This window comes from Sceloporus undulatus, chromosome 6 (genome assembly GCF_019175285.1).
Source record: "Sceloporus undulatus isolate JIND9_A2432 ecotype Alabama chromosome 6, SceUnd_v1.1, whole genome shotgun sequence".
Classification (NCBI taxonomy): domain Eukaryota; kingdom Metazoa; phylum Chordata; class Lepidosauria; order Squamata; family Phrynosomatidae; genus Sceloporus; species Sceloporus undulatus.
Genome location: NC_056527.1, coordinates 96,702,882 through 96,720,061, shown reverse-complemented (window position 1 = coordinate 96,720,061; position 17,180 = coordinate 96,702,882). Strand labels below are relative to the sequence as shown.

Here is a 17,180-nt window from a genome sequence, read left to right as displayed (position 1 = left end):
TAAGTCATCCAGTAAGTTTCCACGCTTGGCTGTGGATTCAAATCCTGATCTCGCCGAGTCCTTATTCAGTAAGCAAACCACTACACCACAGTGCCTTCTTTATACCAACTTGCATTATCATTTTATAAACCTCAGAAAAGGACTTTTTTAAAAAAAGTTTTGCCTGGCACCAAAACGACAAAATGGGTGTCAAATAAATCTCTTTGCATGGGACTTTACAATAGGGTTGTCAGAGTGAAAACTGGAGAGGGCTTCTTTATCTTTCATGGTTGTGTAGAAAATAGAATTTCAGTAGGTATTGCTTGTTACCTGATTCCATGCTGAAATGTCCTCTTCTACCCATTCGTTCAGCCTCAAAGGAAGGCAATGGCAAACCCTCTCTGAAGAAACTTGCCAAGAAAAACCCTATGATAGGCTCAGCTTAGGGTTGCCATAGGTTGGCATACAACAACAAACCCAGATGAGGCAAAACCCACTTGCCTCTTGCCACCTGTGTGAGAGAGGACCAAGGCTTAGGTTGTCTTGTATGGTAAAAGGTGTCTGTTTTTGATGTTGTGGACTGAGGCATAGTTATCCTCATTTGGCATATACTCTTCTGTGTACCCTAGTTTTTCCTCTATACATCTGCCACTGAGGATAACTCTTCACGCCCCAATAAATCTGATTGCCTTTAGGGTGCCATAAAACTAATGTGTATGTGTATGTGTATTGTAACGGGCTATCACCCACAAGGATCTGTGTTTGATAACCCCCCCCCTTTTCTATCTAGAGGTGTGAGAGCTTAAAGAAAAACAGTTGCAGCAATATGTATGTGTGTGTGTGTGTGTGTGAGTGAGTGAAGGAGGTGGAGAGAGAGAAATTCTGGGTTAAAGATGACAACACTGGAAATCATTTAAACATAAAATTGGATGGGGAGGGAGATAGAAGGAATCTTATTATGAAATGCTATTATGCAGTACTTAATTCTCTCCCGATGAACAATGGAAGACATTTTTAAAGAGTTATGTCACATTGGCAGTGTTCCCGGTCGTGATCAGACCTCCGAAATGCACACAGCCAGCCTGCCTTTTGAATAACAAGGCTCAAGTTTTTGTGTGGTGTGCATGAGTGTTCAAAGTTAGTTAATCTTCACAACAGCTCTGGAAGGTAGGCTAGCACTGATGCTGCCATTGAGCTGAAGAAATTTTAGCTGATTTATAAATAAGAGGTTTATTTGACTGAATGACTTGACTGAGAGTTGGAGTTGTGCAGTTTTTAGAGCATTTGACAGAGGCTTCAGAGATCCAGAGTCAAGTCCTCACTCTGTACTACAGAGATGATGCAGTTTGACATTTTATCATTTTGTGAGCTATTTAGGCTCCTCTGTCAGAGCGCTCTGGTGCCACAACAAACTACAAATCCCATGATTGCATAGGAAGTGGAAGTTAAAGCAAAGTCAAACTGCATTATTTCTGCAGTGCAGATTAGACCTCAGGCATTAAATTCACTGGTGACAAACTCTCTCAGCTGTCCTGTCTCACAGGGTTGCTGTGAGGATATACTAGTACTAATTATATTTCTGTTGTCAGTGGCAACAAATTACTTTTTGAGAGGGACACCCTGTCATAAGTAACACAACAAATTACTTTTAAAATGCTTTGGCTAACTGCACATGGATTTCAACATTAATCAGGTTCCTCTCTTGTTTACTTTGTTTACAGTGTGCTGCAGAACTTGAAAGCTTGCACACAATCCTTTGCTATGTTAGGCTAATAATAGTATTGTTATTAATAACAGTATTGTTCTAATTATTGTTATTAACCATTATTGTTTTTTAATAACAGTATTGTTATTCATTGTTGTTAATAACTGTAGTATTCTAATACAGATTTTAGCATTTACTGTGTGATCAACATGGCTACCCTTGCTTTCTGTGTAATGATAAAACAGTACATCATTGAAAGAGAACATCAGGAACAAGACAAAGGCAGTAAAATATCAAAAAACAACAGTATTAAATCTTTATTAAGAGCACCATAAAGTAGCAGGTTGTTAACTGAAAGATTGCCTAAAAGCTAGTTTTGAAGAGAGGAGAAGAGAAGGAATCTGTTGAAGAGCTTCACAACTGTCTAGAGCCTGAAAAGTTACTTCTTTAGACTAGTACTTGCAGAACATCCCAGGGGATTCTGCGAATGATCATTCCAAGTCGTAATATTTTCAGATTCTTGTTACTTCTAAGAAGACCCTGGCCCTTTTCTCCTGCTGCCTCTTGCAATACTCAACAGTAGCAAAAAGTACTTATTCCAAAAAGCTTTCCAGGAAAAAAAAACATTGCAGAATGTTCAAGTTCTGTGTTAAACTTGAGAATCCAAATAACTGCTCAGATGCAAGGAGTTGGCAACAAAGTTCTAAAAGGAGGCATTGCACCTCAAGCACCTTATGTATTTGATGCATTTTCATCAAGGTATCTCTCCCCTTCCAATCAAGGAAAAGTGCATTCTTTTGAAATACAACTCCCCAAATCCCCAAGCCAACTTGACCACTGGCCATGTTGTCTCGGGATTCTGGGAGTTGTCATAAAAAGTAATTTTCCTGTGCTCTCCCTCAGTTATGTGCTGTAACCGAGATGGAAGCTGACACTAGGATTCGGCCTATGTTTTGATAGGTTTATTTATAGAAAGGGTACCTCAATGCCTTTCATATTTGTCCTATAGGTTTGCATGAGACCCTTGCCCTTCTGACATCTCAGCTGAGACCAGACTCAAACCATAAAGAGGAAATGGTGTTCCTGAGAGACATTTTCAGTGAGAAAAGTCTCAGCTATTTAATGAAGGTAAATGTATTTGTTTTTTTGGGGGAAATCCTGTTCACTTGGTTATCTGTCTACTCAGTTTTTGTGTTTGCTTAGCATTCAATCTGTAGAACCTCGTTTCAACCCCAGAACCCAAAACAGGGCAGTGCAACATAGATATACTGTACAGTGGGAAGCTTGGTACTTATGCAGGGTGATTTTTGATTTGTTTTTCATGCTTCTTCCAAAGCCTTTGATTTGACATAGAGAAAGCTCTTAGGAGCCAGAATTCTGTTAGGGACATCCACACATGCAATTTTTTCTTATATGTACAGATGTCCTTTGTCAGGCACTGCAGGGGTTGGTATTCCTTTCCTCCCTCTGCAGCACCTGAAGCCCTCACGTGGACCTACTGATAAGACCCTAATCCACTATGCATAACAATTCCATGCTTTGCACCAAGAAGACAAGCTTGGAGAAGCATTTGGCTATGTCCCATAGCCAGACATGAGATAATCACAGCAACTCAGAGACCCCTGGGGGATCCTGATAGACCTCAACACTGACATTATTTCATGTCTGGTTACGGGGACATAGCCAGACACTTCTCTAATTCTGTATGCTCACTACAGAGCACAGAATGGCTGTGTGAGATGGCTTCAGAGTTGGGGGGAAGGTGTATGGCTTAACTGTAGCCTCACTAGGGTTGGTGTCACCTGGTGTGGTAACTCATGGGGTCACCGTCCTCCATTGACCTCCTCCCATTTCATAGCATACCAAATCCTTAGTAATGGGTTTTTTTTTGCACTAATGTTACTTGTAAATCATAATTCCCATATCCCACTAATGCTAATAGTTGTGACATAAACAACTAGCAAAATTAAAATTTTACCTTCAAATGACATTATCATATGCGCAACCTAAATGTGTTTACATATATGTAGTGAAGATTTGGTTAAAATGTGATGTTTTTACAGAAAATTTAAAAAGAATAAATATATAAAAAACAATTTTTTAAAATTTTAATGTTTTTTTAAAACAAATTTTGAATTTTAAAACAATTCTGGGGCCCCTCTTTCTCCTCCCACTGGGCTTCACCCCACTCCCACCATCTCTTAAATCATTTTAAAGGGAAGCAGATGAATGCCATAGCCCATTTCTGCCAAAAAGTAGGTGTTTGAGGAGGAGTAGTGTCATCCTATCTTGGGTGTCACCTGGTGTGGTCACCCCCAGCACCCCCTAGTGATGCTACTGTGGCTTAGTATAATGTAGGTTGACATGCATATACTTATGCTATACTGAGGGGGATATAGGATTGAGGCCATGTTCCGGCCCAGCTGGGATGGCTCAGCTGCAGAGATAGAATTATATCAGGCACCATTAATTTGCTTTTATGGTCATTCTCTGCTGCTTATACATTCTCCAGGATCTGGTGCTGAGACGTGGGGTGGACGAGTAGGGCAACCCTGTCCTCTTTTCCCCTAAAATTACCCAGATGAGAGGGAATCCCCATGTGAACTCTTCTTTAGGGGAGTGTCTGTGGTAATTTTAAAAATGAATAGGAATAATGAATAGGAACAAAATGAGTGAGTCCCATTTGTTTTTATTGTGAAAATGAATGGGATTTTCTTTTAAAAAATGAAAAACAAATGAAAAATCCATTTGTTTCTCATTTGCTTCATTAGGTCCTAATAAGTGGGGAGACTGAAACACCAAAGAACAGCATGTACAGTTCACAGAAATTTGCAAGGAAGATGGGAGGAATGAGAGCAGAAAAATGGTCAGACTAGAAAATTCTAATCAGTTTAAGCAGTAATTAGGGCTATGTCAGTGTACCTTTAAAACTGCTGTAAACTGAATTTAGGGCCTGTGCAGATCGGCCATTAAGGCTGGCCTGGGGATGGAGTTGGGGCATGGCATCCACACGACACATGCCCTGACTCTGCTCCCATGGCAGTTTGATGCTGTGCACCGCATTGCATGATACACGGTGTCACAGTGCTCCTTTGGCATGTTCAGCTCAGGTGAATGTGATGGTTAAGAGCACCTGTTATCAGCTTCGGCTTATTCGCCAGCTGCGCCCATACCTGGCCCAGAGGGACCTTGAAACGGTAGTACATGCTCTGGTAACCTCTCGATTGGATTTCTGCAATGCGCTCTACATGGGGCAACCCTTGTACCATACCCGGAAGCTACAGATGGTACAGAACATGGCAGCCAGACTGGTCACTGATACTTCCAGGGCCAGTCATATTACTCCTGTACTCAAAGATCTGCATTGGCTGCCTATACGCTTCCGGGCGCAATACAAGGTGTTGGTTATAACCTATAAAGCCCTACATGGCTTGGGCCCAGGCTACCTTGAGGACCGTCTCTCCCCATACATTCCACCCCGCACCCTCAGAACATCTGGGCAGCAATTATTGAGGGTCCCAGGGGCTAGATTAGTCTCCACAACAAGGAGATCATATTCCATTGTCGCCCCAACCCTCTGGAATGCGCTGCCCACTGAGCTCCACTTGGCCACCTCCCTGGCCCAGTTCAGGAGGGAGTTGAAAACCCTCCTGTTTCGATCAGCATTCCCCAACACAAGTTCCAGCTAGTCTCCCCCCTCTGACAGCAAGGGTAGCTGGCTGATGGGGTTTTTAACATTGATTTTAATAGTTTTACCGTATTGTACTGTTGTCTTTTATAATTTTGCTTGATGTATGTATTGTACGGTTTTGATTGTTGTTCACCGCCCTGATCATAGGAAGGGCGGTATACAAATAAAATTATTATTATTATTATTATTATTATTATTATTAATGTTTAGATGAGGCGCGAGGCGCAACATGGTGTGATAGCTACGCCGCCCTTTCCAGGGTGCAAAACGTCCAGATTGGGGCTGCAGCGTGCAGTTGCTGAGGCACCAATTTGACTCTAAAAGGGCTGGTCTGTTCAGTTCCTTAGAAAAGTTACTTGTGCAGACTGCAAGTCTTAGAATCCACAGCCAGTATACTCACTGGCCATACTAGCTGGGGGGAGTTGGAAACTGTATGTGAAAAATTAGCTTTGACAAACTCTGCCTATGAAATTGGTTTATGAACAAATGTTACTTTTCAAAGCTCTGCTTGTGAAATGGGATTCCAATTTTAGATCCAACTGGAAATCAAACTGTAATCCCAAATAGAGTAGAAATGCTGAAATTAATGGTTGCTGTTACACTGCAGAATTAATGCTGTTTGACCCCACTTTAACTACCATGGCTCCTTTTTATGGAATCCTGAGATTTTCAATTTGTTGTTTATCAGAACTCTCTGACAGAGAAGGCTAAATATGTTATAAAACTACAAATCTCAGAATTCCAAAATAATTCCATAGCACTGAGCAATGGCAGTTAAAATGGTGTTATCTAAATAGACACCTTCTATAGGTGAGAAGTCTAGTAGTGGTGTTGACAGTTCCATACTATTAGATGCAAAGTACTGAAGTTACAGGCCGAAGACACTGGCTTTGTGTCCTCTTCAAATCAGTGGAACTGGGAAACATAAAACAAAATTGAATTACTGACAAATTAAAACTAAAACCAATGAAATTCAAATGAGTGAGGAGTTCAAAATGTTTGGAGCCTCTCCTTGCACAACTTTATTCCTGAATGTTAGCTAAGAAAAATTAGTTTCTAAGACTATAATTTATAGATTCCTCCAGACAGCATGGCCAATGGCATTTAGATATGGAGGACAGTGCTTAGGTTTGTTTTTTTTCCACCTGATGTTATCTAGAGGTATTAGACTACACTTCCCATCTTCCCTGGTCTTTATGGGAATTATAGGCGCATTACAGACCGCCCCAAACAGGTGGTCTGCCGCCGCCATCATTTGCAGCACGGAGGAGCCCCAGTGCCCAAACCGCGTGGCTCCTCCGCACTGCAAATAAGAAGCGCCAAAATGGCGCTTCTCTTTGTGGCGCAATTATGATGTCGCGAGGCGCCAATGGTGCACTTGCTGCGTCATATATGCTATGCGATGTGTGGATGCAATGCGTCTGCTACGTCAAGATGGCGGCGTCCGTGTGGAACAGGCAACGCCATTTTGTACGGACTCGGTTCGTATTATGGTTAGGGGCATCCGGAAGGGACGCCCCTTCTCAACCCTAATACACACCAAGTCAACCCTACTACGCCGCTTTGGCGCGTCTGTACCGCGCCACAGTCTAGCATTCCTGGAGGGAGCCACATTGGTAAGGCTCCTAGATTCAATTCCAGAATGTGAATCCGCAACACAGTTGAGGTGGGATGTGGGAATGATTAAACTTTGCTATTTGGTTCAAGGAGCAATGCATAAAGTTATGCTCTTGAAGGAAGCTTAATAATCAGGACAGTGCAGGGCTCTTTCTCATATCTTTGAAGGAAGCAAGAATAGTAGAATATGCATGTAATTGTGCTGATGAATTTTAATAGCATTTCTTGCAAGTATGCTTTGCGGAGTGCTTTATAGAGCTCAAAAAACATCCCTGCTATGAATGACAAAACAATGAACAAACTCACTGGTGGAAGGAGTTGATAGCAAGCCAGCAAGAAAGGTTTCAAAAGTATTGAATATTAAAATTAAGGAAGCCACAGCCCTGAGTTGGCAGGACCTGAGGAGGGCTGATGAAGACAATGTATTGGAAGTCTCTCATTCATAGGGTTGCCGTAAGTTGAAGCCGACTTGATGGCAATAAACAATGGATCTTTTAAAAAGTAGACACTGATTGAGAGGAGAGCCGGATGGAAGGTGACCATAATGGGGATGTAATTCTTTGCTATTTTTCTTCTTGAAGGAAGCAGTGAGGGATTTTCTCTCTCTCTGAGGAAGTGTTTGAAAACTGCAATTTTTGAAGACTTTTTAATGTATCATTTCCTGGAATGTCCTGCAGTGACAGTATTTCCAGTGCACTAGAGAAGTGAAAACAGTGGCAGCCATTAGGCATTAGGCTGGAGAACTTCTGCTACTGTATATGCTTTTAAATAGTAAAAAAACCCATTGATTCTGCTATAATAAGGACTACTCTTCCAAACAGTTAAAACGTCTCACAGTTTGAGAATGGGACAGCAACTATGAAATCCATTTTTGTTTTAGCTTCTGTTTCAGTCAATTAAAATGAAACAAGCTTTCTGCCCCTTCCCCAGACTGCAACATGTTGTATATTCAGAGATGAAATGAATGAATTTGCTTGTGACTTCTTCTGAGAGCATGAAAAAGTTACTTTTTGAGACTGCAACTCCCAGACTCCTCCAGCTAGCATGGATGCCAGCTATGCTGGCCTCAGGAGTCTAAGAGTTGCTGTCCAAAAAAATTGACTGTTCCTATCTCTGCTACTTCTTTAACTCAGCAATAAGAAGCTATTTTTCAAGTTGGTTCCAACCCAGAAATCTCTTATTTTGTGTTTGTCTTCCATTTCAGATTCATGAAAAGTTGTGCCATTATGAACAGCAGAGTCCAGTCCCAGTTCTGCACAGTGCCTCAGCTCTTGCAGAAGATGTAAGTTTCAGTGTCACTCTCTCATTGCATAGTGTGAATTGTGAGAGCACCAAGGGTAAGTGCTGAGGCCCATTCCCCACTGGGTCTCTGAAGTCTCCTGGGATTGCTGCTTCTCTTCTATGATATTACTGGGTGTGCAGACTATGCAATTATAGCACTTTCATACCACCTTAGCTGCCATGGCTCCATCTTCTAGAAACCTGGAATGTGTCCTTTCATGAGGTATTTTAAATCCTCTGCCAGAGAGCTGTAATGCCGTAGTTCTGGGGAGTGTCCTAGGACTTGTCAACACCAGGAAAAAATGTGTAACTCAGTCTGCTAGCAGTCCTATCAATGTACAGCTACTTCTGGGAGATACTGTAGTTTGTGGCCTTTGCTCCAAACTAAGCAAAGTTGGGGGAAAGCCTGGTGTTTTCCAGACACCCTGGAGTTATATTGGATTATTTTGGTATGTGGACAGCTGGATTGGGCCTAATTTGGCTTGATCCATTGTCCACATGCCAAGAGCCTTGCTGTCCCCCTTTTCCATGCTGAGCAATGCAGGGAAAGGGGCCCTGTTTTTGGAGCCACCACCGCTGCTTAGTCGTGGACAGGAGTTCCATCAAAAGCCTGTCTGGCATACCACTGATTCTCCTGCCAACAGGATGGAGCACTTGGACATATAATCATCAGGAAGGGAGTTGCTCTCTCCTGTCCTCATTGACCGCAGGGTTGCCTCATTCTCATTTCTGCAGAAATGGGGGTGCTCCAGGCATGCTTTAGACAGAACTCCTGTCTATGAGGAAGTGATGATGGCATCAGCAACAAAGGGGATGGGCCAGTGGGGTTGATGCCATGTCAACCCAGCTAGCCCATGTGCACAATGACACGGCATCTCACCAGATTTGTTGTGGTCAGTCTGAGGCATAATGCTCCAGATTAGCCCTGGATTAAGTGGCCAGTGTAAAAGTACCCCTAGAGAATTATAAGTACTTCACCAAACTACAGATCCCCAGATTCTGTAGGATGGAGCCATGGCAGTTAAAGAGGTATCAAAGTGCTATAACTGTGCATTGTGGATGCACCCATTGTCTTGTTCACTTGCCCTCTTGAGGCAAACAAGGAAACTGAGCAAAAAAGGAGCAGTTAATTTTCACTTGCTTTTCATTCGCTGCATTCTGGGCATTGGCCCACAGAAACATAAGCAATTGGGCAGAACCAGCAACAGTGAAGAGCAGAAGGAGATAGTCATGCTCCAGAGGCTGAAGCCCCCCGTGAGTATCTTGGACATAACCCCCCTAAAACCTAGAACATTTACACACTGATCCTGGAGATTCAAAGGATTTTCATGCTCAAAGAAGGGAGTGTATGTGTCTAAGTCTGAGAAAGATTATGGAGAGAGGGTGGGTGGGTTGGTTGGTTGGTGGGAGTACATTGTGTGTGAACATATGCATGGGAGTATGGAGAGAGTGTGAATGGAGGAAGAGTTGCATTTGGAGCACATGAATGGGTGAAACATATGTGAATAAATCGGACCATGGTGGAGTTGCTTTTTTGAAATAAAATTCCCAGAATGCTATAGGGATAATCTTGGAGCTTTAGTCCCCCAAATTAGTGTTTTCAAAGTCTGGAATGGATCCATGGAAATCTGGTTCCACCCACATTTTGCTCTGGCCCTCCTCAGTATGCCCCCAGCTAGACTACAACCCTTTGACTGGAGCAATGTGGCCCTCGCCAACAAAAGGTTGTCCCACCTCCGTGTAAAATATCTACAGCAGCTCATGAAACCGCTAAGGAACTTCAAGAACTTACATAACCTCTACTGAAGTCAGCGTCTGTCAGACTGGTGATTAAGTGCATAATTGTGAGCTGTGGATGCTTTTTGTTTTAATTTATGTATTGAAGAGTCATATTCTTGTTATGGATCTTGCAATAAGAAGACACATTTTCCTTTAAATATATGACTCTTTCTGACTAGACTGAAGTCTCTTGCCACCCACAAGCCAATCCTCCCTTTTGAATTGTGTTGGTAAGCTGACCTAAGCTTCTTTTTTGCTGTGACTTTCAGGTGCTGCAGAGGCAGCCCTTCTGTTGTTCCTTCTGAAGAAGAGGAATTATTTCCAGACAGATTGCAGGGATAAAGTTTTTTGCTTCTTTTATGACTTCTAATTTACTGCAAGTCGGCTGCCTTTGACATAACAGAGCAACACACCACCTCCAGTCCAGCCTACACCTTTCTTTCTATAGATTTTAGATCCAGGGGGAACTGCATCCCATTTATTATAATCATTCTGCCCAGGTTCTAATATACTCCCTCACTTTATAGTCTCTTTTAGTGTCATGTGCTGGAACTTTTCCTTCCTGACTTTGAGGCTTCTATTGCTGGTATATAAAAGCTAGGAAATTACAGCGTCCCCTTCATATCCACTAGGGTTTGGTTCCAGGACCTCACATGGATACCAAAATTCATGGATGCTAAAGTCCCATTATATACAATCGTATAGGAAAATGGTGTCCCTTATATAAAATAGCAAAATCAAGTTTTGCTTTTTGGAACTTACATCTTTTAAAAATATTTTCAAGCCGGTTAAGCATCTGTGGACATGGAGGGCCTATTCGTTACAAAACTACATTATGACTGCAGTCCTAGGATAATGGCAGTCCTTTGCAGCACAATGGTAGTTTTTCAGTTGCTTATATAGATATGTGAGGATGGCCTTATTAGATGGTAGTGGGGGATATGACATGGTACACATGCTGGCTTGTATGGTCTCTTGTAAAGCTGCATCCAGATTTTAGTTACTCTTGAGAAATAGAAAATTAAAGAGTTATATTTTTATTGATTAAAAATATAACTAGCTATTTGGAGTCTTGGAGCTATAACTTTAACTCATTGCTTTTAAAACGAGCTCTGCCCACATACCTTGTTTGTTTCAAAAATGCTTTATTTGTGTGTTGTTTTCCTTTGATGCATTCCTTCTCTGTCTCTTGTGCCCTTGTTTATTGTCATGCCTTAGATGAGAGGTTGGAAATTTCCCCTTTGTTCATAATAGCCTAGTTCTCACTGCGGTTCTAAATTAGTCTCTGCACTAGGGTTGCCAGTGTGAAAACTGGAGAGGAGCCCTGCTCTTTTCATGACAGTAACTTCATCAAATGTTGGTTGTTACTGGTTGCATGAAGAGCCACATATGTCAATATTCCCTTTTCTGTTGTTGTTGTGTGCCTTAAAGTCATTTCTGATTTATGGTGACCCTAACCAACCCTATATTGGAGTTTTCTTGGCAAGATTTGTTCACCAAAGGTTTGTCATTGCCATCCTCTGAGGTTGAAAGAGTGTGACCTACCAAAATCACCCAGTGGGTTGCTACACATCCATTAAAGGCATAGCAGTCATCTCCAGTTTTCAATCTGGCAACCTTGCATGTGGACTGAACCATTTTAAGCTGCAGATGGGGACTCACACATTTAATTATTTAATTTTTCTGCACATCAAAAATGGTGTGTCACAGAGAAGGTCTAGATTGGAGCTCCTTTGTTTGACAATCTAGTATTGGGGCAATTTGGAAAGAGAAACTGAGTATAGAGATGGGGTTAACTATTCCCAGCTGTGTTAGGAGTTTATCAGACAAGGGGAATTGGAAGTATAATCCGATGGCAATCTGAATGCAATCATGGGGTTTAACGTTATTGTGTGATAGACCACCACACGCAAATTCAGGCAATGGGAAGTCAGTCCAAATGCAATCAAGAGGTTTCACCTTATTACGTGATAGATTGCCACATGCAAATTCGGGCAATGGCATGCTATTTTCGGGCAATGGGGAGCCAGTTTGAATGCAATGCGTATTCACATAATTGCACGAAACTAGCAACTTTAAGTGAATGCGTTCTGGCCCCACTTTCTTTTCATTCGAATTTAAGAGAAATTCCTCTTATTTGATAAACTCCTTAGTCTGTAAAATCAGTATACAAAGGGATCTTGTAGCACATTTGAGACTAACTGAAAGAAAGAGAGAAGTTGGTAGCATGAGCTTTCGTAGATTTGTGTCTACCTTCTCATGCAGCTGAAGAAGTTGACTCAAGTCTATGAAAGCTCATGTTATCAACTTCTTTCAAAGGTGCTACATATTCCCTTCCTGCTTGTCTGAAGCACATGCCTCCACAGAGAGCACATTTCTTCTTTTAACAGGGCCAATGGGTTACCATTCATGCTACAGAATATGATGTGCTTGGAAACAAAAGCGGGGTCTATCTAATTGTGTTTGCTCACATGATATAAACAGTTGTTATCTTTGCCCTTTTCTGCATCTTTGGCTCTCCTTTTGGGGAGGAAATATAGTTTTGTAGCAGATCACATGTATAAGACCCTAAAATCAATTTCTGGCATCTCTGGTTAGGGCTGAAAGAGTCTCCTGCCTGAGACTGTGAAGATCAGTGGTTTCCAAGCTTTGATCCACCGTTGGACCACAATTCATAGAAACACCAGCCTGTGTTGGTCATTGGTAAAATATTTTTGGGACTCATAAACCAACAACATCTGGGGAACTAAGATAGGGAGCCACTGCTGTAGAAAACAGTGAGGTGGATCAGTGGCCTGGCTTACTTTAAGGCAGTCTTTTATAGTCCTTTGTGATTTCCCAAGCCTGCCTGCCTTGGAGAGCTTTTATCTTCTCCACGGAGGTTTCCTTTTGACACCAGCTTGCGATTGCTGTGGTTTCTCTGGAGTATGACACCAAGATTAGCACAACATTGACCTGAAAATGCAAGCAGGGTAAAATATACTGTCTCTTGATTCCCGTGTGCATGGATGGATTGTTCTCTCTTTTTGGTATATTTTTTCCTTGCAAGGTGATAGAAGAATTGCAGACGGCACCAATGAATAATGATGAGAAAGAACTGCTCCAGTTGCTGTCAACTCCTCATCTCAGGGTAAAAGGCTCTTCATTCTCTAGCTGGAGAGGTGGGTGGTGGTGCAACATGGTGATCCGCTGGGTGGAGGGGGCAAGAATTGTATTCTTAGGAATTGTCTTATCAAGCCCAGTAATTTGCCATGGCTTAATTGGTGTTTGGAAAAGTTGCATTTTCAGACTATAGTTCCCAGTACCCTCCACTCAGCATGCTTTTGGGAGTTGCAGTCCAAAAAAGTACCCCTTCTCCAGTTGTTGAAATGTTTTGGTATGGTGTAGTAGCAGTGGCTCTTTGGCATTTCCTCTCAAAGAAGCACTGAGAAAGTAGATGCGTACTTTTTCTTAGCCCCAGCTGTGCCTGGTCACCCCCTTCTCATATCTCATGGCCACTGTTTCCTGTAGTTCTCTCTCATCCATCCAACCTTTAGAGTGACCCTAAACAGTTATGCCTGCTCGAAGTTAATAAGTTCTTGGGCATCATTTTTCTTTGCTTCATCCTTTACATCCTTTGTTACATGTCCCTAAGTTCTACCCTTGACTTATCCACGGATCATATCAGTTTCCATAAGTTTGGCCCCCAAACCTGCCCTCGACTTAGACATGAGGCCAACGTATACATGAGTATATATGGTAGTCAGTTTGGTTGCTATCCAAATGTCCACATGCTGCCTAGGCACTGAGAGAAGAGTATACTCTGTAGAGGGATGTTACATTTGTGCTGTGATCCATTTTGTACTGGGAGGTACTAGGGGGAGCAGTTGGGAAAAGAGAAACAGGATTGAGGCAAGGCTTGGGTTTCCCTTCCTTTCTGTTTCCTTGCTCCAAAATGGCTTCCTCTCCTCCTATTTGTATGTTGCGTGAGGGCTTAAAATATGTGAGGATATGTGCGAGGGAAAGTGAAGGCATATAATTAAGAAGCAAGGAGACTGGGAGAGAAATAGGGAGGGGGAGAGGGAAAGAGAGTTGAAGAGAGAAGGAGAAGCTGGTGAGGAACCTCACCCTGGAGAGACTGTAAGAGAAGAGGAAGTCAGGGCTGGGAAAATAAAATGGTCATAGCCTGGCACCCAAAAAGTATCAAAGTTGCAGTGCCAGTTGGTGACTTCCATAGTTGGGGGTGCAGTGAATCCGCTCTAGGTTTCAGCCCAAATGTGAAAAGAGCTATCCAAGGGGATGAACCATATCCCCCTCATAGGTTCAGCACCTTGGATAGCTCCTTTAAAATTTGGACTAACTCTCAGAATGGCCCAATTGACATTAAAATCATGACTTGGTATCTGGTGAACTTTTTCAGACGTGGAGTACCCTAATAGAGAACATGAGCCTTCCTGGTCCTTCAAATCCTTATTAGAAGTTCCGCATCCTCTCCTTCCAGGCACCTTTGAAATGGAGCAGAGGGCCACATATGGGGAGGCCATGTCTGTTGTTGTCTCCAGGTGTTCCCTTCCATAGCAAAGTTGTTGTTTTTGCTCTGTCCTATTTCTCTAGTGAAAATCTAGACAGTTCCAAAAGACATTTGGGAAGAAGGTAATTTAGTGGCCCATTTCTTGCTGCAGCTGTTGCTGCTGCTGCAGACGCAATCAAGCTGTTGCTGCTTGACATTAAAAAATCCCCCGATTTTGCAGGTTTTCTTCTTGCACCTTTTATGATGGCAGTTTATTGGCAATTTTACAATGTATTCAGCGCCATGATATATTTTACTGTTGATTGTCTTGAGATTTATTAGATGTCTTGTATATCTTGGGCAAAAATGAAAAAAGGAAGACTTTAAATTGTTTATCCCAGATCCTGGATGTGTGTTTATGGATGTGTGCACACACACAGGATGCTGGAGGAATAGTTACTGAGCAAGTGATGGCATTCTGCATGTGTTCAAAGAACATCTCATTTTTCTACCAATCTCTTCTTTTCTTTTAGAATTTGCGGAATTGAAACTAGACAAGTCTTGGTTTTAGCTCCTTGCTGAGCTACAGTTTTACTTCCCGCCCCCAGTGTTGAATCAAACCTACACATTCATTTAAACCCATTGCTTCTTGTCCTACAGTAGTACATAATATAAATGGTTGTTCCCCCTTTATTAGCATGAAACCTTTATTCTCCCACACCAGGAAGGAGGTGTTTGCTCTCTTTCCCTTTAGGTTTGAATAGGCGGATAATAAATGGGATTTTAAGCGTCAGGTTTTAATAACTTTTACCGAGTGCCATAAGATATGAAGACAATGATTTTCAAATGAGCTCAAATTGCAAAGGTCTTTAACAGATTTAGAATGAGACAGGAATTTAGGTAATGCAGAGAAACAGTTTGTTTTGTCGACTGGTTTGAAGAAACAGATCATTTGCAAAAGAGAAAGAAATTAAGATAGATTAAAAGCAATAAGGTATGTAATACTCCAACTGCTGGGGAGTGGGAGAGCTGGAGAATGGGAAATATACGTGTGTGTGTGTGTGTGTGTGTGTCTATAATTATATCTTAAAATATTAATAGCGTCTCCTTATATAATATTCATATAATGAAGCATGCCATGCATATGTTGTTATTGTTTAGTTTGAAAACACACATTGAAATGCTGGGGGACTTGGAGCTGCTGGGGAGCTTTGCCTTGGAGCAGGAGTGTGCAATTGAGAGCAGGGATGGACATTAGGAGATCTTGGAAGGCTGCAGCCCCATTGCAAATTTTAACAAAACCCATTGTTTCCATTTGTCTTCTAGGGCCTGTAGGGGCATTTTCACCATGCTTTTAGGTCTCCCTGTGCCATTTTTAGTACTAGGAGATGCTTTTTTAAAAAACAGGAAGTGATCAGAAGTCACTTTCTGTTTATTTCTGGTTTTTAAAAAGGCTTCCCTTAGGCCCCAAATGGCCCATGAAGCCTGCAAAGCATGATGAAAATGCTCTCCAACCCCCAGCGGGCATTTTGAGGTTTTAAAAAAGTAAGATAGAGAGAAAGAAAGAGTCATTTGTAAAAAAAAACCAAAAACATGTAGGGCCTTGGGGTGGTCACAAAAATGGTGCTGGGGGTTGCATGTGGTTTCATGTGGTCCACAGACTATGTTTAACCCACCCCTGGTCTAGAGAAAGAGAGGGAGTCGGTTAAACATCCCTCCCTCCTCTGCTTCTCCACTATAGGAGCCCTGGTGGCGCAGTGGTTAAATGCCTGTACTGCAGCCATTTACTCAAAACCACAAGGTTGCGAGTTCAAGACCAGCAAAAAGGGCCCAAGCTCGACTCAGGCTTGCATCCTTCCGAGGTCGCTAAAATGAGTACCCAGACTGTTGGGGGCAAATTAGCTTACTTGCTAATTAGCTTACTTGCTGTTCACCGCTATGATCTTTGGAATAGCGGTATATAAATAAAACAAATTATTAATTAAATTATTATATTTTATCTCCCACATCATGGAAAGAATAGGGGTGGGTTACTGGGTTGCAATATCAGCACCAAAAAAAACCCCCATAAAACAAAAACAGGCAAACAAACAATCAAAATAGGTCAACATGTTTCACCAAACTTTTGATTCAAAACTAATAGCAGCGTGTGAAATGAAGAAAGGTCACGAAGCCTTGCATGGAAACCAAAACATTCTAGAGCCAAGCTGAAGACTTCTTCCCAAATGCATCCAGGGATTGATTTTTCTTTCATCAGCTTCCACTTTTCTTATCATTGTCATTTGTGGCCAAATTTATAGATTTATCCCCCACCCCCAAATGATGGAAGTAGTTGACAAGGCAGGCTTATCTGCTCTCCCCTTTTCATCTCAGTTTTTGCTGTTTATATCTGCTTGGTGAGGGATTTTGGAGGCAGCTGTTGTTTAGCTTGCCTGTTGCAGGCAGGTACATATGGCTTCAACAGTAGTGTTATTAGGAGGTGTGGTGGGTGTGGACCACACTGGGTGACACACCAGAAGAGGAGTGATACTAGGTTGAGCACACACACACACACACCCCGCACATGCTATTTTACTCATGTGTAGAGTGGCATGCAGCAAGAAGGGAGAGTGCCCAGAGCACCACCTCCCTGCCATGCA

The 17,180-nt window shown here is 42.1% G+C and overlaps 1 protein-coding gene across 1 annotated transcript in view; it reads left to right on the top strand.

Moving 5' to 3' along the window:
- Positions 1 to 17,180, top strand: part of MPP3 (membrane palmitoylated protein 3) — an 81,106-nt gene that overhangs the window by 14,713 nt on the left and 49,213 nt on the right. Inside the window, 3 exon segments of the mRNA XM_042477430.1 lie at positions 2,694 to 2,812; positions 8,197 to 8,274; positions 13,102 to 13,182. Of these exon segments, the coding sequence (XP_042333364.1) occupies positions 2,694 to 2,812; positions 8,197 to 8,274; positions 13,102 to 13,182 (278 nt within the window).